The 22026-nt window shown below is 35.9% G+C and overlaps 2 protein-coding genes across 2 annotated transcripts; both read right to left on the bottom strand.

The window, feature by feature from the left end:
• Positions 1-6693: 6693 nt before the first annotated feature.
• LOC103022194 (uncharacterized) lies at positions 6694-10025 on the bottom strand. Its single transcript, XM_007234757.4, has 4 exons — positions 9922-10025; positions 8987-9080; positions 8769-8883; positions 6694-7176 (listed from the first exon to the last, which is right to left on the bottom strand). The coding sequence occupies exons 2-4, from the start codon at positions 9072-9074 to the stop codon at positions 7053-7055; spliced, it is 327 nt and encodes a 108-aa protein (XP_007234819.1). The 5' UTR covers positions 9075-9080; positions 9922-10025; the 3' UTR covers positions 6694-7052.
• A 5043-nt stretch (positions 10026-15068) lies between these two features.
• Positions 15069-17434, bottom strand: LOC103023850 (small serum protein 2). The gene is made up of 4 exons (XM_007234761.4): positions 17354-17434; positions 17100-17190; positions 16875-16989; positions 15069-15307 (listed from the first exon to the last, which is right to left on the bottom strand). The coding sequence occupies exons 1-4, from the start codon at positions 17354-17356 to the stop codon at positions 15181-15183; spliced, it is 336 nt and encodes a 111-aa protein (XP_007234823.3). The 5' UTR covers positions 17357-17434; the 3' UTR covers positions 15069-15180.
• Between the last annotated feature and the right edge of the window lie 4592 nt (positions 17435-22026).

Raw genomic sequence — 22026 nt, 5'->3', positions numbered from 1 at the left:
AACACTATCATATTTAGATCTCTATTATAAATATGACCTCAAAATTTATACAGACGCATCTGTGGATCCAGATTCAGGAAGAGCTGGAGTATCAGTGTATGTTCCTGCCTTTAAGACGGAACTTATTAGGAGAGTGTCAGATTATGTGGCAGTGTTTACAGCTGAATTGGTGGCCATTATGATGGCCTTGCTCTGGGTCGAGGATGTACGGCCCTTGAGAACAGTAATATGTTCTGACTCTCAGTCTGTTTTGAAAAGCCTAACGAACAGTCAAAAGTCATCAAGGATAGACATTATTTATGACGTCCTCATGATCCTTCTCAGATTACAGCATTTGGGTTTATCAGTTGGCTTTCTGTGGGTACCAGCTCATGTGGGGGTGGAGGGCAATGAATGTGCTGATATGTTGGCAAAGCGAGCCCTTACGCTGGACTTTATTAATGTTTCAGTGCCCTTAAGCAGGCAGGAGGCTAAGCTGCTCATTAAAAAATATGTAACTAGGACTTGGCAAGGTATGTGGGATGGGGAACAAAAAGGAAGGCATCTTTATAAGTTTCAAAGGTTAGTAGGACAGAGAATAATTAGAGGTAAAAATAGACAGGAAGAGTTGGCTCTTACCAGGGTACGTATAGGACATTGTGGACTGAATCAGAGTCTGTTCAGAATTGGTAAACATCCGGATGGCAATTGTCTGTATTGCTCTCAACCAGAGACTATAGAACATGTCTTAATACAGTGTGTGGCCTATGATATACAAAGGGAAGAGGTGTTTGGAGGAGTTCGGGCAGTAGGGAATCTATCTATACATAGTATGATTCAGGACACATATAAGTTGATTAAATTTCTTAAATTATCTGGGCTGATTAATAGGATTTAGAATTCAGCATTTCATGTTCTATCCAGTAAGTGGCAGTAATGCACCAATGACAGGAGTGCTGGCTGCCATTAATTCGACAGAAGAAGAAGAAGAAGAAGTGTAGTCGCTGGGAGCTTGAGAATACGACATTACGGCTGCGCTGAAACTAAACGCATGTTTTTGAGGAGCCGTGAGCAGGCAAATAAAGGACTTTATGGATATTTTACCTGCGGTTCAGTGCTGTATTGTGGATGCTGTAATAGTAAGTGAATTTTCAATAATATAATATGATGTTATTTTATACACTAATATTATTTTATAAGGCTATTTTGTTGGGGAGGCGTGTTTCTCGTGTAAACAATGTGAAAAAACAGGCTGTTTTCAGTTGGCGATTTCTGGCGACTGGTTTCATGTAGATGGCTGTAAATTTGCATGCAGGTAGTTAAAGTAGTACTAATGAATATGAGTTGGTTAGTTGGTCGGTATGTTTAGAATATTTGACGCTTTTAAGCGTTCTAATTTACATAGTCAGAACGGGCCCGCCGGCGGGCCCGCTAGAGGGCGCTTCTGCAGTAAGAGCTGCAGTGTCTGGCTGCATTGTGTTGTGGAGGCGGCACATGCACGCCTTCACTGCTCCAGGTTGATGGCAGCGTACGTGATGGGAGAGGAACTGCTGATGCAGGAAAGGAGGATTTGTGAAGGACAGACACATGGACCAGGAGAAAGACAGCCACAGAGTATGAGGAGTTCATTGACACAGGGAGGGACTGAGATCAGGAAATGGAAGGTAACACGAATAGGAACACGGAAAGTAATGGGACTGGACAAAGACTGGATACTAGAGCTAGAAATAGGTGGATCAGATTTTTACAGGAGGATAGTGGACTGAAGACTGGACACAGCGGCTAAACAATAGCTATATATTTACTTATTATCTATATATTTAGTTAATCGATCTGTTGGGCTGTCCGGTGTCGACCAGAGGAGGACTGGTTCCAAAAAGGGGCTTAAAGACCTGGATCTAGCTATGTAGGTTTATTTAAATTCAACTGAATATTAGACCCGATCAATATGATCATCTTGCAGACAATTAAAACTTTTAATAACCAGTAACATTAGCCAGTATAATTTTGTATTTATGTAAGATTTTATAATCATGTTAGGCAGAGTACCTTAAAGAACAATATGGTTGCCAGTTTTAATTGTCACTTTCATAAACTATTTCAACAAAATTATATTAATTTTACTTAATAGTTACTAATAATTATTTAGTTCTTTTAGATTTTATTTTTATTATGTAGTATAATAGAATGTATAATTCATCTTTCAGTTAAATATATTAATTCCATCTAACCTGGTGAGTGCTTTTATTAATAAACATTGTCTTACTGTCATAAATATTGTCTTATTAATTAATAAACTGTTACTAATCAATTAATTCTTGACTAATAATGAACTCACAAATAGCAAATCAAAGATTATCAAATAAAAGAAAATCTCTAAAACGTACATAGATATGCTTTTTGTACAATATTCACAAACAAATTTAACACCACAATGCTACAATATATATCAATACAAGTAGATTTATTATTAGCTTATTAGGTTTATAGGGGTTCCCGCCAAACAAACCAAAATTAAAAATGAGACTAAACACAATGAAGAATTAATAATTACAGAGTAAATATATAAACTTAACAGAGAGTAAAATGAGAAGGAGGACAATGTAACGCAGCGTAAGGCAGAGAAAGATGGAGGAGCCTCAGCAGGTAAATCTAAAGAGCAGGAGACCAAAACCTCCCCACCACCTTCTTCACTCTGAGGGTCCTGAGGGTCACTGCTGTCTTAGGGTTTGATCTACCATCAGCAGATCCACAGTTCAGAACCAGCATTACTACAGTCCTCCACGCCCCGGAGAAGTGCAGCAGCTGAAGTAAAGTTTCTCTGCTCTGTGTCTAGAAATAAGATTTAAATGTTTTACCTCTGTCTGAAAATCTTAATAAACTAAAAAATCAGTTAAAAGTTAAACTGTTTTGTGTGGCCTCTGTTTATTTATTATATAGCTACATACACTGACATTATAACCAGTGGAACTGTCTATAGTGATGCAAACAATCAAAGAATTAAATCTGGTGTCGTTATTTTACTCTTTAGTTTGACCTATAGTTTTTAATGAAGTGTAATTGTGGTATTTGTAAAATTTTGAATATTTATTGAATATTGAAAATATGATTTGTTATAAAATAATAGATGATTGAAGATGAGTTTGCTTTGTCTTAGTACAAGATAGTAGTGATAAAACTTCATATCACATTATTAACTTTTAAATCTGCATTACCAGTTTTTGCTTTTTCTACACTGAAAGAAACTTTAACCAATATATAATTTCCTAATTAGATTAATCTGTTGCACATACTAAAAGAATGGGAATAAAAACATTTAACATTAAAAGAATGTTTAAACGACAAAGAGTCAAAGAGTTAATTTGCAAAAACATATAAGGGTATATTTGAAGAACTACAGTCAAAAAACATATTTTTAACATCATTTTAATTATATAAAATACTTAATTATTAAGTATATAATGTATATAATATATATGATATATATTATAATATATAATCATATTTGTATTTCTGCAAATAAATGCTCTAAATGACAATTTTTTTTATTGGAATTTTATTTGGGAGAAATGTTGTCTGTATTTCCCTTTATTGTACTAAAGTCATCCATAATGTAAAACATGGTATTATTTAGTTAACAAAAAAAGTGTATTTTAAAAAAAGTATATTTTAGATTCTTCAAAGTAGGCACCTCTTGCTTAGATGACAGCTGAGCACGTCCTAGCATTTTCTCAGTCAGCTTTATGAGGCAGAGTCACCTAGAATTTTTAGTTAAATTTACACTGATACCCAATAATTGCAAAATAATTATAACTTAATAATTTACATTATAGTCTATAACAGACCAAAAACTGGTTAAAAATATAAAATGTTGTACTGCTAATGTCAGTTAAATACATAATATATGGGTTATATTATGTTATTTTATTAAAATATTTCATAGACTGCATATTAGGGCTGGGGCGACGCGTCGACATAATCGACGTCATCGATTACAAAAATACATCGATTTGCATAACGTGCGTCGGCGCGTCGTAAACATGGCGGCGCCTGTGGAGAGCATTAGAGGTTAGATCGGGCCCAAAAATTCCAACTGGCTGTTTTCGGGCTGTTTTAATGAGCGAAATATGATCAGAATTATGTTAATTAACACGGTAACATAGAAGCATAGAACTATTATTTAATTAAAATGATTTTTAAGAACAGCTAAACACAGTTCTGCAAGTCAAACGCGGAGGAGTTCACGTGCGAGAGACAGAGAGAGAGAGAGAGAGAGAGAGAGAGAGAGAGACAGAGACAGAGAGCTACTCACAGGTGAAGGTTCTCTTTGATCTCCTCGTGCTCATATTCTAGTCCCATTCATAATTCTGCAGCTCCCTCAGTGTTTTCTGCCGTATTTTGCGGCTAGCGCGAGCGCTTACAACTGACACCGCGGACCGCGAGGTGCCGCCGCGTTTGTGCCGAATCCGACTCTCTGCTGAATCTGACTCCCGCTTCGCGGACAGAATCGGCACAACACCTGCGCTGTAGAACTGCGGTAGTGAAAACAGCGCTTATAAATAAATTAGTTTAGTTTCACTTTCAGTTTTCGTTATTTTTTTAAAATAAAAATATAATTAAAAAACAGACGCCTACATCTCGGACTATTTTCTGGAGCCCGGGTCGGATTTACGGGCGGGCCTCGGGTCATGTCGGGTTCGGGCAGAGAATCTAAGCTCTAGAGAGCTTGGACTCCGGAGAGCAATCTCCAGCTACAAAAAAACGCCAGCGGGCATCTAAAGTTTGGGAGCATTTCACGCAAAAGGGCAACAATGTGGTCCTCTGCCATACGTGCAAAAGGAGCACTTGAAGCGCAAACATCCAGGAGCACTATGTCAACAGGGTCACACAGTAAGTTACCGTTTACATCAGGGTCTCCGCGGGTGTCCTTAAAAAGACTTAAGGCTGTCTACCAAAGGTTTTAAACCTGCCACAGGCAGAAATTATAAATTTTTGGTTTATATTTGTGCATGGCATTTCGCAGTTTCCAGAAACAGTAGCATTATTCATAAGTTCAGGTGTTTAACTAAGCTAGCTGCCTTAAGTTATTTTAGCTAGCGCCGTCGGCGCTGCGGTGTCACACCGTTTTCTGTCACCGTCGGAATTTTGTGACCAGTGCTCACGGTTATGAGCGTTCATTGGCAAAACGGAAGCTTTCTATACCTACACCTTACCCTCAGCCCTAAACTGAACCGTTTTGGCCAGTCGGGGTAAACATTAGAAACGAACAGTTTCGAATCGGCCAGTGCACCGGTCTGCTGAGAACTAACTGCCAGTGGTCACAAAATCTAGCGGTCACAGAAAACAGTGCAACACACGGTTGTGGTGTATGGGAGCTTATCCATTTTTAGCGTTATAGATCTAAACGTGTTGTACATGTAAGTGATTATAAGTGTGGGGTTTGGTTTAGTAGGCTTGTGTTGTTGTTGTTGTTGTTGTTGTTATTATATATAAATATAGTAATTTATCGTTTGCTTTAAACGTAAAATAATTATTTAAATATGTTTCTCAATGAATAGATTAGTCGACTAATCGAAAAAAATAATCGTTAGAATAATCGTTTAAAAAATAATCGTTAGGGACAGCCCTACTGCATATAAGTATGGACAGGACGTCCCCATTCACTCTCATTATGCCGTTTTGAAACCAAAGTATGGACAGGACGTCCCCATTCACTCTCATTATGCCGTTTTGAAACCAAAGTATGGACAGGACGTCCCCATTCACTCTCATTATGCCGTTTTGAAGCCAAAGTATGGCTGTTCTCTTCCCGGTAACATTAGCATTTTAGCTAGCTCGTCACTAAGGTTAACTAGCTCGTTGCTAGCTTTAGTTCTCTCTTGGGTAACATTAGTGTGTTACCCAGCTTGTTGCTAAGGTCAGTGCTCTCCCCAATAAAATTAGGTTGTTAGCTAGTTAGCTGCTAACATTAGTTATCTTGCTAGTTTGTATTTATCTCTCCGTTTCTTCTAAATGTTTGGGAAAATTAGTTATGGTCCCTGAGGTCTCTGTTATGGAAATGTGGCAGAATTTACTTTCTGTTGAATGTTTCTTCTTTCGGGAAGTCCTGCATACAAATTCACGATGATTCACATAACTAAAGAGCATAACTCCAGCAAGCTGGTGAAAAAGAGCTCATTAACATTGGACTATTAAAAAATGTGCATTGTTTGGATACTGAACAAAAGTGGGAGTAGCTTTTTTTCTGTGTATCTTTGTGCAGATTTTAGGCATACAGAAAAAGGACTGATTTGGTCTGTTTGAATTATTTGTGGATGTTTAGTAACAATAGAAAAAAGAGAGGACTTGGAACTGGAGGACCTACTGAATGTGATGTCATGTGACTGAGAAAGCCAAAAAACTCCTCTTGTTTTTTTCAGTTGCAGTCCATATGCAAGAGTTTTATCACTGAGTAGAAGTGTACAATATTTTTTTACAGACGTCCCCCTGAGGAACTATCTATCTGGATAGGGCTTAAAAGTGTTTTTCGAATAAGTAGTTCCAGTCTGGACAAGGAATTGAATCCACACTTCTGTTTCTTCAGTATAATCACTTCATTCTGGCTTTATTTAGTATCCATTTAAAAATGTTTATTTTTTAGCAGTGGCCACAGTTAACCCCTCTACCTGTTCAGCATAGCACTGATTCATTGTAGGAAAGACAAGACAATGGAGATGAATAGAAATGGATTAGACTTTAATGTGCTGTCAACTTACAATCATTTATGAAATCTTTAACATTATTTCATAGCAGAATTCTAGTATATTATACCAACCAAACAGTGTTTAATAGGCCAAACGACCTCACAGTTAGAATACATATTCATCTGCATTCTTGTAATTGGTAGTTGTTGTATTTAGTAGCAGTACTTAACCTGAACTTGAATATGTTCTAAATGCAAATAAGTGTAAATACTATGCACTTTATATTTGCTCTGAGCTTCAGGATTTCTAATGTAGTATTTCTGTCCATTAAATAATTAATCAGGTTAGATTAATCTATAGTCTGAATTAGTCTAGACTGAATTCTGGCGATCACTTCCCCACAGCACTGTAATTACATTTAATGTTCCTGTCTTTCTTATTAAACACCTCATATGTACAAGCATTGTAATCAAATTCCACAGTGCAGTCGTCAGCAACGGTCACTGATGGAAGTCTGTAAAAGAAAAACATTTATTAATATATTTGAGAATAAGCTTTACAGTAAAAGGCTAAAGCTTTATTTAAATTATTTCTTATAATGGTCATTTCTTATAATTGCCATTCTTAAATTTAGTATGTACACACACATACACAGTACAGCTATTTTATTTATCAATATGCGGATTCATGTTGTGTTGTGCCACTAAACCCTGTGTGTTTATATGGTGACATTCGCAAATAGAAACCTATTTTTGGATCTGAATTTGTGAACATTAGAGCTGCATAATGTTGAAAAAACTGACACTGGAAAATATTGTCTTTTAAAAATATATACTGTAAAATAAAAAATTGCAGGGATTCTTACTAGATTTCACCTGAAATCAGTAATCCAACATGTCTTGATATTTAAAACGCACTCTATGTATCCAATATTGGAACAAAATAAATGATATTGGGCAGGCATAACCTAAAGAATTCTTTGCTCAAAATCACTCTCACATAAAGATATCCCACCCGCTCTAGTCTTGCTAGTTTCAGTCCCTTTTAGAAAGGGCTCTACCACTTTAATGCAAATAAGCTGTCGCTGGTCGCACCACATTTTTTCTGAGAGTCGGGCAGTGTGGTGGCGTGGTGGTTCTATGCACATTAGTGTGGCGTCCAGGGGTGTCATGTAAATGTAAATATCCTGATATATAGTCTTTAACACTTTAATAGTAGTATGATGTAGTTATATTTTTTATCCAACAAATTTAAAATTGTTAAGAGATTTCCCATTCACACAGCAGCAAGTGGCCTGTCTCCTCAGTAACAGTACAGCTGAGCCGAGTGAAACGATTCAGGGCTACTGGATAATCATTTGGGGCTATAACCCCAGAAACCCAGGCCAGGCCATGCCCCTGGTAATGTCACAGTAAATGAGCCATTCATACAGCTCATAGAAGCATATGATTCCTGATGCTAGAATCTTTCAAATCTTTTTTTGTGCTTGGAGAGCTTTTAGTGGCAGTTGAGACCCAAGTGGAAACACAAAAGCAGCAGTGAGTTTCGCATAATATCAATGAGCTTATCAGCTTGTTTATCAATAGTACTGGTGTGAAAATGCTCTAAGTGTGATTGGATTTTTTTTTCTAGCCTTTAATGGCTTAAAACACCTTAATAAAAAACATCCATTTGAGTAATACAGAAGAGGTGAATTTTGATTTTGTTATTTCAAAGCTTTTAAATGCTTAGCAAAAACGTGTTTCTTCATTCAAGAAAATAAACCTCGTATAGCTAAAGTGTTCCATTTGACATTATGTCTCAACATTAATTAATCACTCTTATGATAAACTGCCAAAACTGTAAACAATATGATGTATTGCAATTTAATTTGAAGAAATAAAATGCCATGAATTAAAGAACACCATCACATTAAAAAAAATCTATGTAAAAATATAGTGGGGCATGAAGAGCACAACACTGCTATGTAGTGGTCGAAGTTTAAACAACAAATAAATAAACCACTCTATCACCAGTGAGAATTAAGAAGATTAAGATACAGTATTTCAAAACATAATATTACAAGACCCACTTTCTCCTTTTTTCCCTTACACCCCTAATACTCACCCACTACAGCAGCTCTTTACACTGCTACATCTGCACTGGTCACATCTGCTGTTGGTCCAGGAGGATCCCACAGCATGCCAGGTCTTATCCACATCATCCTGACAATGAGTTGCTCCTGTTGAGGGTAAAAAGTTCAACTCACAGGGTTTAGGAGCACAACACATCATGGATCAGCATACTGATCAATAAAATAGCTGTATATCAGTGTTTGTACGTACCGAATTTAAGAAGCTCCTGCCAGCAATAGGCATTGATCAGAGGAACGAGAGCAAACAGAACGAACCCCACAAACACTGCGCTCTTCATTGTGGACTTTGGAACAAGAAATCAGCAGGTAAACATATTTATTTTGCAATGCAGTGCAGTTTCATTTGAATGTGTAGGATCTAGAACTTAGCTGTTGTGCTCTAACACACGTTCTTTACCTCAGGGAAGGCTTGCTATTGAGACAATAATTTGGATCGAGTGAATTAGAGCAGAAAAACTTTGTATAAATGACTGTTGAGTTAATTCGACTTTGGACATACAGGCTAGTAATTAGAAACACCTTAAATAACTGAACATTTACAGATCACAGTAAAAACCCAAAAATATCCCATAATGTTAATTAACCATATAACAATAGTATTAAACCTAGGAATAGTGTAAACTTACCATGGTTCTAGATTAGTTATGAATGCTTTAAGGTCTGAGACCACCAGTAGCATATAAATAAAGTAAATAAAGGGGGTGGGAGCAGTGATGCAATGCATAAGGCCACTGTACACTGACCGGACAAACGTTTGTGTTGAACAGATTAATAGTTTTGCTCAGAAGAACTGAAGAAATTACACACCTAAACCCATATTAGACAAATATGTATTATATTTTATGGAGTATATGATAAAATGATTAGAATGTTAAGGAAACCAAGTCCTAAGCACTGGTATATAAAAACTAAGCATAAAGTTGAAAATTTAGCCTGTAGCAGAGAAGAATTTGACTTTTTTGAGAAGGCTTTCAGACAAAATGATATAAAATTCAGTATGATGCTCTAATTTTTGGGAACAGCTAGCTGTTTAGCTTGTTTTTGTGCTCAGAAATGACCCAAAAACAGTGCACCTCTAAATACTAAATACTAATGACATGCTCATTAACAATAGTGTAAACTTACCCTGGTACCTGGTTACCTGTGGACACTTCCAGCACTGAGACCACCAGTAGATTTTAAATGAAGCAGAGGGGGTGGAAGCATTGACGCAGTGATGAATGAGGTCAAAGTACACTGACCGGACAGACGCTTGTGTAGAATAGATTAATAGTTCAGCTCAGAAGAACTAAAGAAATTACACACCAAATCCAATATTAGGCAAATATTTATTATGATTCTGTCATCAGATATAAAGGATTAAGCACTGTTATATAAAAACTAGTTTTGCATTTGTTTGAATTAAGCATTATTATACCACAGTTCCGACCCTGCAATGTGATTGGCTGAGAGGCGTTTTATGAGTGACATTATTAGCTGGTAATGCACTGTAACCTAGCAACAATGCAGCTCTTACAAACCAAATACAAACAATATGCGATGCCATTATTAACCACTGGGGGGGCGCTGAAGTAACCAAAACTTTAATTCTTAAGAAACAATTTATTTTAAAGTCAAACGAGCACTGGAATTTAACTCCGCAGAATTCTCTCCTGAAACCTGTTTATTTGAGTAAAGCTCTTAAGTTTATTTACAGTAAAATTTGATTTCAACACTTTTGACTAAAATGGTCAAAAATAGAGGCCACCATGCTAACCAAGCAACAACTCTCTGAGTGTTTATAACCAAACAGATCGTATTTTCTCACCCTCTTAAACTCAAAATCTTTCAATAAACAGCTATAATGGAACTGTGGTATAATTGCAATAATACACTCAATTTTCAACACAGCAGTGCTAATATTACACATTATGGCACTCCCTCTCATGTATTACCTCTTAAATACGATATAAAATTCAATATGATACTGTTAACAATCATAGTTATTCTAATGTGTAGATGCAGCTTGTGTGGTCAGAAATGTCCCAAATAAATATATATTTACCCCAGTGCACCTCAGTACTGAATACCAATAATATGTAAAAAATTACATTAACAAGATAGTGATGTGTTGGACCTAGGAAGAGTGTAAACTTACCATGGTACCTGGTTACCTGTGGACACTTACAGTACTGAGATCACCAGTAGATTTTAAATGAAGACGGGTGAGGGGGTGGGAGTAATATGACTTAGTGATGCATGAGGCCAAAGTAAACTGACCGGACAGACACAAACCATCACAAACAAACACACGTTTGGTCGGTGTGCTGTCTTTAGTTGCTTATAGAATCTAAAGTGTTCTCTTCTTGTTCTCGCTAGTGGATTTGACTTTTAAAGAACAAAAGGTTAAAACTGCATTGGTGTTAGTTCATGGTAGTCTGGTTGTTGTGCCATGACTGATTTGCAGCCATTTGCAATATTCAGTTTTTAGTCATTTGACTGCTTTTTTATATTTACATAGATTTAAGAAATAATTTACCTTAAATGCACTCACTAAGACATATAAACTCTTTCCAAATAGAAAAAAGTGTTTTTTTACTCATTTATTTTTAAAACACAATGTTCACAATGATTAGTAATATTTAATATCTTTCCTGAAGTATAATTTACAAAATTATTAAACACATAGATTTTACAAAAAAAATCCCCCATTTAGTTGCTTACTCAATTATTTGATGTAAATATTACACAGTTAACTTGTGTTATATTTATTTACCTCATAAATTATTTTTACTGTGTACCTTTCACAGCACTTCAGTAAATCAGTGCTGGATTCACATCTATTACATCTGTTGTTTACCCAGAAGGACCCCACAGCACACCACGTCTTATCCAAACTGTCCTGGCAGTCAGTCACCTTTATCACAGAGCACAGATTCAACATACAGGGTTAAGCCAGAGAACACAGCAATGTACTGTTTTTTTTTACTTCTTTGTTTAATTTATTTTCTACATTGTAAATTAATATAAGGTAATAAAAGCATAAAATAATAATTAATGGACACATATGGAATTATGTTGTAAACAAAAAAGTGTTTGTCTTCTACAATCCTCTGACCTAAACTCAACTGTAATTGGTGATTTGGGATGAGCTGGAGCTTCAGAGCATGAAGGAAAAGCAGAAACTAATGTTCAGCACCTTCAGGAACTCCTTTAAGACATAGAAAACTATTCCAGGTGACTCTAGGCACTGAGAAAAAAAGGCTTTCAGTTAACAGCTGTGCTAAACTTTGCTCTCTTAAAGTGTCTGAGAGCATCAGTTGTGTTTCTTTAACACTTTTAAGTTTACTAGAGGATTTCTTATGTGTTTCTTAGGTGCTGTCGATGAATGTGTCTGTAGTTGTTTTACCCACAGCTGTCAGCAGAGGACAGTCTTGAGATGAGATGAGACAGACTGGACAGTGTCTATTGGGCCGTATGTAACTTCTTGTCTGCTGTTTGTTGAAGCATCAGTGTTAGATTTGTAGAAACAGGTTTGTGAATTTTGTTCAGGCTTGATTTCCTGTTTAATCTGTTTAATCTTCCTACAAGCCTATACAAGAGTACACTCTAAAAAACAGAGGTACTATATGAGTACTTTTTTGTACTCAAAGGTACACTCTTCATAATTGTACCCTCAAAGGTACAATATTGGTCTTTACAGGGTCAGATTTGTTCCCTCTAAAGTACAAAGTAATTTCTAACAGCAATAAGTACAGATTTGTACCATTTAACCAGCCAAAGGTACATTCTGTATTCTGTATCACTGTACTAATAAAAAATATCTATTTAAATTGCACATATTTGAAAGCCAGGCAATTTTCGATCATCAAGTTGACACATGACACTTGACACATACTCAGTTGATGATAATGTTTATAATCTTAACTGGCACAAAAATCATGGGTTAAAAAAAAAAAGACTTTCACTGAAAGGTACTTTTTTGAACCTCAGTATAAGGTACAGCCCCAGTGACAAGCTTTGTACTCTTTTAAGTACAAATCTGTACTTACTTTTCTTAGTGTGTAGCTATGAGTAGTTTGATAGGAAGTCTGAGCTTATTTTGTAGAAAAGTACTTTAAAGTAGAATTCACACAGGTGAGGTTGAAGGTTTCGCCTAAACCGCAAAGAATGATTATTTGCAGGATTCCTGTGCATACTTTTTTCTGCCAACATCAGAAGGATTTCAGCATTTCACAGACCATAATTGTTGTGTATTCAGGTTAAATAACACCCCATAGGCTACGTTCACATTACCAGGCTGAAGTGACTCAAATCTGATTTTTCACTGATTTTTCAGTGTGTCTCAGATCAGATTTTTTCAAATTAGATTTGAGTCACTTTCATATGTGGTCTTAAATCGGATATGTATATAATCCGTGGAAATGCGACATGAATGTGAACAGTCAAAGCAAAATTCCTGCATCTTTTTGCTTTTACGCATGCGCTACGTGCTTCTTTCTCATATTCATTTCACACATCTCTTGGTGCAGCTGTTCAAGCTATAGCTGCAAAACAGCATAAGCAAACCGCCTGGCCTTCTTTCACCTCCTCGACCTGAGCATGTACTTCAGACATGGTGTTTGCTGTTTCTCCACTCCAGCAAAAGATGCTCCATATATGAGCTGCTAACTCATCCATTTCCCTTTATGAAGCTACGAGTCGTCTCTTAAATATGACATTTTTTGTTGCTGGTGATTTTAAGAGGTGATATTTATACACGGACCAATGTGTGCATGTGAGACGTTTCAGGGACAGATTTGTTAACATTACACACAGATACAGGACACTTACATTTGTGAATGTGAACTGTCAAGATCCGAAGCCATATATCACACTGAAACTAATTATTAAAATAAATACGGATGAAGTCAAATCAGTCCTAAGGGGCCTACTCTATTAATAACCTTTAATCAATACTACTTACTTTTGATCAGTTCAGTTCATTTCAGTCAATTTTCTCTCTTTCCATCTCAACCATCTGTTCTACCCCTTCTAAATAACAAATTACACCACAATACTTGAGATTTAAACTAATTCTAACAACTGAAAAAAACTAGCTCTATAATTACTCAAAACATAAAATTACAGTTAAAAAAAACATTTGGTTTTGTTGGAATCCCTCTATTTACTCAGGACATGTGGTCTTACAGTGGTGTTACTGTGATCTACAAATGAACAGAAGTCACATTAGATTAGTGTTTCTCAATCCTGTTCCTGAATATTCTACTGCATATTTCCACTGTTCTGTATATATATATATACTAGAGCTTCCTCTGCTTTAAATTGGTGGTGATAGTATGTGTTTAATACACTGCTGGATATACATAATGATTAATTTATGGTCCATAGGGGGCTAAGAGATTTTAACAGGTAAACTCAATATATATATAAATATAAATATATATATTTCAAAATTGATATAAGATAAGTGTTGCAAAGTGATACAAGTGAAGGTTGTATATGAAGGGTTTATAAATGGTTTACAATTAGTTTATTAATGGTTACTTTCTAGGTTGTAAATGCCTTAAAAATCATTAATAATCAGTTATAACACATACGTAGAAAGGGCAACATTATAGATGGCTGTGGGTTTTTGGCAAAGAACATGTCATTGTTGCCCTTTCTACGTATTTGTTATATTTACAACCTAACCGTTAATAAACTAATTGTAAACCATTTATAAACCCTTTATAAAGGTAGTCTTATTTTAAAGTGGTACCGAAAAACCCAACCAAATCTCATTCAAGTCTGATTCTGTTTCCCTTCCAGGGCCATTAAAGGTGTAAAACTTATTAATGTCCTGGACATTATAATGCACTGTCAGAGGAGACTGTTCAAAATACATATTTTTTGCTTTTAAGCTGTTGTTATTTATAGGTTTATGTTTGAGTAAAATGAACATTGTGTTTTTTTCTATAAACGATGGACAACATTCAAACCCTGGTGAAAAAATGTAGACTTAATTGTACTTAAAACATATTAAGAAATGTCTAAGTTTGCTGTAAATATAATAACAGATTTATGTACTTACATAAAATATAAATTAAAAGTACATTAATATTATGCTTTCATCAAATGTTTAAAAGTAAACATTGATCATACTTTTTAAAAAGTACATTACAGTGTATTTAAAGATAAAGTATTGAAAAACAAAATATCATGATACTTTAACATTTTCATATTTTTTTACAGTGCGCAGAGTCTTCTGCATTTGCATGATATTGTAGGAATAACAACACATTGAAGCAGCATTGAGAGGATTTTGATTTAATGTACATTTTTCAAGACTTGATTGTACATAAATGCTAGATTGATAAATGTACAGAATTACTAAATTCTGCCTTTATTTTCTGCCTCTGATAATCACTTCCCAACAGCACTGTGAGAGCATGGGCTTGTGCGGTCATTCTTTTTGAAGACTTTGTAAGTACATGTGGTATAATCGTACTCCACAGTGCAGTCTTCAGGGTATTTTATAGATGTTGGTAATCTGTAACACAAATACATTCATAAACACTTATAAGAATCCCTGTAGGACTATAGCAATAAATAAAAGAGGTTTCTTATGAATGATCTACTTTTGAAAGTTGTTAGGATAAAGTAGTGAAAAAAATAAAAAGTGTTACAGTTCGGTGAAACATCAAGTAAACATGATTAACAACGGACCACATTCAGTTAATCTACAACAATATGTCTGATATCTGATCTATGCGTTATTAGTATAGAATGTAGGTTGCTACGCTAATGTTAACAAACACTCAAATTAACAAATTTTTGGTTTATTTGTTTGATTAATCTATTAAAAATAAGAATAAAGATTTTAATTATGTAACCTAACATTATACAAATTCAGAATCCATTAGTTAAAGAAACCTCTTTTGTTATATATATATTCCTCTCTATATATTATATCTCTTTATATTCCTATTAATGGTCTAAAAATAAAATTACATTACATTTAAGTTACAGACTTTGAGCTTATCTTTTTACATTTTATTTCTGACAGTCATTCTTCGGGACTGAGAGTTTTTAATTTCAGTCATGCCGTGGTAAATTCCCCAATGTTGTCCACTATATTTAGCTAAAATATAACTCTAGTTGTGGATATTGTGACCCCTGCTCCTCATCACTGCCAATGTATAGAAATTTATAGCAGAGCACACAGTTAGCCATTTTGCTCTGGCTGAACATCACTAAAACATCCTCTGAATAAGCAATTCGCAATTGATGGGACAGGACTCAAAAGCAGGTTGTGGACATGTTCTGGGTGGCTGGGACAGTTAAAAAAAAATACATTTTAACATTTTAAAATAATTGAAATAATTAATGCTCTGATTTTGTATTTGTCTTTTATTTTGGGAAAAACTTTGAATACAGAGACGTGAAATATCAAATTTTATTTTAAATATCTTATTTATTTTGTACGGTTTTGATATTTAATTTTACTGTAGTAACTTTTATACATGTATTTGTCATGTTTCTACTTTTTTTTCTACTCTCCCCAATTTACAAGGCCAATTATCCAACACACCTATTAGGACTCCCCCTATCACTAGTGATGCCCCAACACCAGGAGGGTGTAGACTAGCACATGTCTTCTCCGATACATGTCAGCCACCATCTCTTTTCGAACTGCTGCTGATGCAACATTGCCGAGGACAGCGCAGAAACTCGGTTCTGATACATCAGCTCACAGACGCCTTGGGCTGTGGACATCACCTTTTAGAGTGATGTGGAAAGAATCTATCCACCCAGAGAGAGCAAGGCCAACTGTGCTCTCTCATGGCTCCGGTAGCCGATGGCAAGTTACATGAAAAGGATTCGAAACGTGATCTTCTGAATCCTGCACTTTTTCTTAATGAATTGCTGATAAATTCACTTTGCATGCATATGTATGTTTGAATGGGTTTTTGAAGGCTATTTTTCAAAAATATATATAATTTGTATTCTATAAAAGTGGGTTACGACTTAATGACCATAAGAAAATGTGGATGCCGAGCTAAATAATTCAGAAATTTTTCATGAATATACGCTTTACTATAGATGTGTGTGCTTACCCATAACAACAGCTGAAACCATTCTCATCACATGTGCACTTATGACATTTGCTGTTTGTCCAGAAGGATCCCACAGAGTGCGAGGTCTTATCCACCTTATCTATACAGTTTTCTCCTGTTAAATACACATAGGATTGAGAAATATAACACAATGTAATCACCAGAAGCACAACAAGGCATCTGTGTATTGATGTGCATGGACGTGTGTGTGTTCTATGTATGTACCTTCATACTTTCCCTGCCAGCAGGCTGCATCATTCAGGGGAATGAGAGCCAACAGGAAGAACCCCATAAACACTGACCTTTTCAACATGGACTAAGTGACAAAGTGGAAAAACAGATACTTGATTTTATTTTCAGACAGAAATAAATTTTGCTCCTACTGTTATGAACATAATTTCCACCAACAAGAGCATAACAGCTGTGGGTAAAGGCTAGCACCTGTTAATAAACCTAATTGTGAAAGAGTGTGAACTTACCATAGCTTCAGGTTGATGTTCCAGAATGTGAAAGTAGTCACAGTCAAGTAGTCATTTTATATGGTGCAGAGGGGGTGGGGCTACTGACTCCAGATACACAGATGGTAAGACTTCCCCTAAAGGTAGTGCTAGGATCAGTTTCCATCTGGTGCTTTAACAATGAAGTGACTCTTTTATACTTTTATAATTTGCATTTTATTAAGTGGCGGCAGTACAGTTCTAAATGAGTGTATGAGTCATCTTTGTACCATACAACCAACAGCCAGCCACTCTTAGCAGCATAATCAGTGGTAACTTGCTCGAACAGCCTTCAACACTGAGGCTTATGCATAGTAGAAGGTAGCCTGGAGGGAAAGACTACACCATGTTTGTGAGTAAAGGAGGCAAAAACATGCTAAAAAAATGGTGTCAGGAGCTAATGGGACAGCTGTAAGATTTAAATTTATAACAAAGCCCCAAAAAGCCATTCTTACACCCCAACCCAACAGTGGTCAATCAAAAATTAGTTGTGGGTGTTGCAATGCCAGATCTGTCCTTGTGTGTGCAAAATTTGAACATAATTCAGACGTTCCAAGTCTCCCGGAAGTTGCGAAGTCTACCGCATATCAATAACGGCACCCTGATGCCCACAAGTCAGATAAAATCTCCCAGAATCTAGAATGAGTGGCCCAAGAGTGAACACCGTGTGCACGCAGGCAACACAGACTTTTTTCCCCAGTTGTGTGTGTGAAAGAGAGGGAAAGAAAAGTGCTACCCTCGTGTGCATATTCATGAAGCAGTTCTGATTGGCCTGTTCTCTACAAAGAGTCTGTGAGTCAGCCAATTAGTTTTTAGTGTGGGCATGCAGTGTTTATATTTCCTCCTCCTGAACAGAATACGTTCAGTGGGAGAAGGAGAAGGAGCACCATGGATCCCATCAAAACTTATTTCACCTCTGACTACTCTAAAGTATATCCATGGCTGATAAAAGTAAAAAACACAGGGGACTAAATGATTGCAAAAGACATGTTTAGGTGAGTCAATGTGACCTATAACGTTTCAAGTCCATGTCTGGGAGTACCTCTCTGAAATGAATTTTTGCAACTTGAGATGTCTGCATAATAAAATTAGATTGGGTCTACAAAAAGCATTATTTAATTTAGAGAACTTTGCTTTCATGTTTAGATGCAAATGTAACTGATCTGCCATATCAACAGACACGCAGATACAAATCACACTGTTTTTTAAGTAAAGGGCTAAACCTGTAGGAATGGTCAGGGACAGGCAAGGTCAAACAAACAAAAGGGCAGCAGAGACAAGCAACATACCAGAGTGGGCAGGCAAGGAGATTATACACAGGAAATCCAACAATGAGCAGTAGGGCAAGACAAAAGGGTAGTAAAATATACAAAATAGTTCCGCAGCTAGAAGGTTAACAAAACGACAAAGGGCTAGGAAGAAAGGGTGGTCAAATTTACAAAAAGGGTTAATAACAGGAGCAAAGTAAACATAGTGTAGAAGAGCTATGAAAATAGACTAATACTGGGCAACTAGAAACAGCAACAGTGGGGTTATTTTTACTAGGATGACCAGGTGTGACAATCAGAAGGTCGGTGAGTTAATCAGTGAAGCGCCACATGATCAGGCATGTCCGGGAGGTTAGGCGCAGGTGCATCCTGGGAATTTAAGTCTGTGGCAGACAGACAATGACAGGACTAACATTAGCATATTTATTTGTGTATATTGTTAGGGGAATGAGGAGATAGAAGTCTTTCCCAAGGACTCTTATTGGTTTATGACGGTGCACTTGTCCAGACAGAGAATTGAACCCCGGTCTGCTAAGGTGGAGGTGGTGTTAGTAAACACTCCAAATGTCTAGCTCATTGTCTCTACTGTTCTCAAACCTGTTCTTAATTACTTTAATACAATAAAACTCTATGTGTTCAAATATAAGATTGGTGACCATCTGTTTTCCACTGTAAACACAAAGAAGCACATATCATATATCAAACATGTCTTACGATTGGCTTTTCAGTATAGTTCCTTGCTTGTAAATGTGTGTTTGGTTTCTTTGGAAGCATAATCATATCACCCTTGACAAAAGTGTACAATATAAAAGCAGGATGCTGGCAAGGCTTTACACTCCCTATAGCCTGGTTTTTGTTATGGTGACCTTGGGCTGCTTACAGATGCTACAGTTTTATTGGCAATACATTTCTATTGAGATTACACAAGCTGTGGATTGTGCAACTGAAGGACAGGTTTAGCAATGGGTTTAGTTGATTTCACCCATTAGAAAGGGGCAGAACCAGGAAAACTCAGAATGTTGCACATACTTTTGTTCCTCCACTGACATGACTTGATGCTTCATGTGAGAACAGCATTTCTCCTTTTTTCCTTTCATTAATGCAGAATCATGGTGTTTACGGTTGCCTGTGCTACTAAAGATCATGCAATAATCAGAACAGTTCTTATCACAGGAACAATAACACTACAATATGATTGTTATGGCCTGTTATGGCCCCTTATTCTTGCACCCTTCAAAATATATCAGAATCAGAATCAGAATCACTTTATTTCGCAAAGTATGTTACATATACAAGGAATTTGTCTTGGTGAGAGCAACACGTGTATGACACATAACAAATACAGAGACTATAGACAAACATCACACTACAAAAGAATGAACAATAAACAATAAATAGAATAAGAATAGAGTTAAAAGTTCTACAGAAATAAAGAGCACTGAAGAGTGATAGGAGCTAAGAGCTAAATAAAATAAAATAAAATCTGTACTGTACACATATGAATATATTATTAGAACCGAATGTTTCTGAGGTAGGTTTATCTTAAATATTGCTTAGGAAGTTACAGAGGAACATCTGTATAGCTGTGCAAATAAGCAAAGTGCAAGTGAGCAGATTGTAAATCCAGTCAGTTGTGAATACAGTTCAGTGAGTGAGATGTTTGGAGACTCAGATGTGTCCACTGTGGTTAAGGAGTGCTACAGCTCTGGGAAAGAAGCTGTTATCTCTGATATCTAAATGAGAAAAAGTTACAAACAACTTATTACTTTCATAATTTGGGAATAATTAATTTATTATATTTTGTTTTAAAATAAGGATATAGTAATAGAAAAACGAGTATTTTAATCTTTGATTTAAACATATCTAAAGTCAGAGCTTTTCTAACGTTTTCATTCAGTTACTTCTGTTTCAGAGCGGCATATAGGCAGGACTAACTACAGTAGCACATAAATGTTTTTAAACTGTTAATATAGTATTTTGTAAAATACACATTCAGCTTCACCGCTGTTCAGAAGCTTAAATCGCGCTACGTTTAACCGGTAGCAATGCAGTTTCCGCCTTCTTTTGACAGATCTGTTAAGGTGATTGGCTGCAGTAAAAAATGATGGACAGCTTGGTCTGTCTGAGGATTGGCTTAATAAAAAGTGATTGACAACGAAAGTGTAGTATCTGATTGGCTGCAGTCGAAAATGATTGACACATGCTCCGCCCTTTAGCCACGCCCACTGGGGCTCCGGTCTGCAGCATTACATAGATGAATGTCACTTCTGATACCAAGTTGACATAACAACTACGTCATGTGACATTAGGTTGAAGTGACATAGCATTGTTGAAGTCCTTAAACAAGACAATTTTTCATAAAATTAATTTACATCTGATAATAGCAAGTGTTTAAAAAAACAATGCAGTGAAATGCCCACACTTACAGGGGTGATAGCCTAGAATTGACGCTTTCAGATGGTAGTGGACCTGTTGTGGTATTATGGGAAAATGCTGACAATATGCTTTAACCCTCTATGGCATGAATGTTTTTTTTTGAAGAAAAATGATTTCACAAAAGCTTGAAGTCTGTGTAGATAGAGCAACCATAAAATGCGTATTGATTGTCTGGATATTACTTGCTGCTGTGGCTTGATAACAAGCTAATCAAAGCAGATAAGCTCTTGAACATGTAGGGTTAGGGTCCGCAGAATTAGAGATAAGAACATGCCTAACCTAGAGGCAACAAATGAAAAAGTACAGTGAAATGAAAACATAATATGCAAAATATTCTCTATGTTAAATTTGCTAAATATTCTTTTTGTTTTATATATATATACTATTTTATTACCCTGCATCCCATGTGGCTTTTGTTCCTACAAGGGTTGCTCGTTCATCAGATAAAATGTCAAACCCCTTTCTACCACTAATTTTATTGCATAGAGACATGTCTGTGGTATTAACCAAAAAATAGAGAAAACATTTAAATAGATAATGTAATTTCCCAACAAGTTGTTTGTTGAGGGCAGTAATATGCTATAGAGGGTTAAGAAATTATTTTTTAAAAAGTATTACAAAATGATGAGAATTTTTGTTTTAAACATTAAAAAACACTAAATTGTTTTAAAATAAACAATGCCGTGAAATTTGCCCACATTTGCAGGAGTGATAGCCAAAGAAAACCAAAGAAACTCATGAGATAGAACACTGAGAAACTAATGTAAGAAAAGTTTTAGGCATGGATTTATAAAATTACGAATTAAATTTAACAAAAAAGAATACAGAGAAATTTGTTCAGACTTGCACTGGTGGAAGGACCGCATCTCTTATACAAATACTTCATTTTGGTATTTTAAGAGAATGATGCGTAATTAAATAGCACATCAGAATCTCTCTTACTCTCTCTCT

This window comes from Astyanax mexicanus, chromosome 12 (genome assembly GCF_023375975.1).
Source record: "Astyanax mexicanus isolate ESR-SI-001 chromosome 12, AstMex3_surface, whole genome shotgun sequence".
Taxonomy (NCBI): Eukaryota; Metazoa; Chordata; class Actinopteri; order Characiformes; family Acestrorhamphidae; genus Astyanax; species Astyanax mexicanus.
Note: the sequence above shows the minus strand (reverse complement) of the source record. Positions and strands in the feature narration are given on the sequence as shown.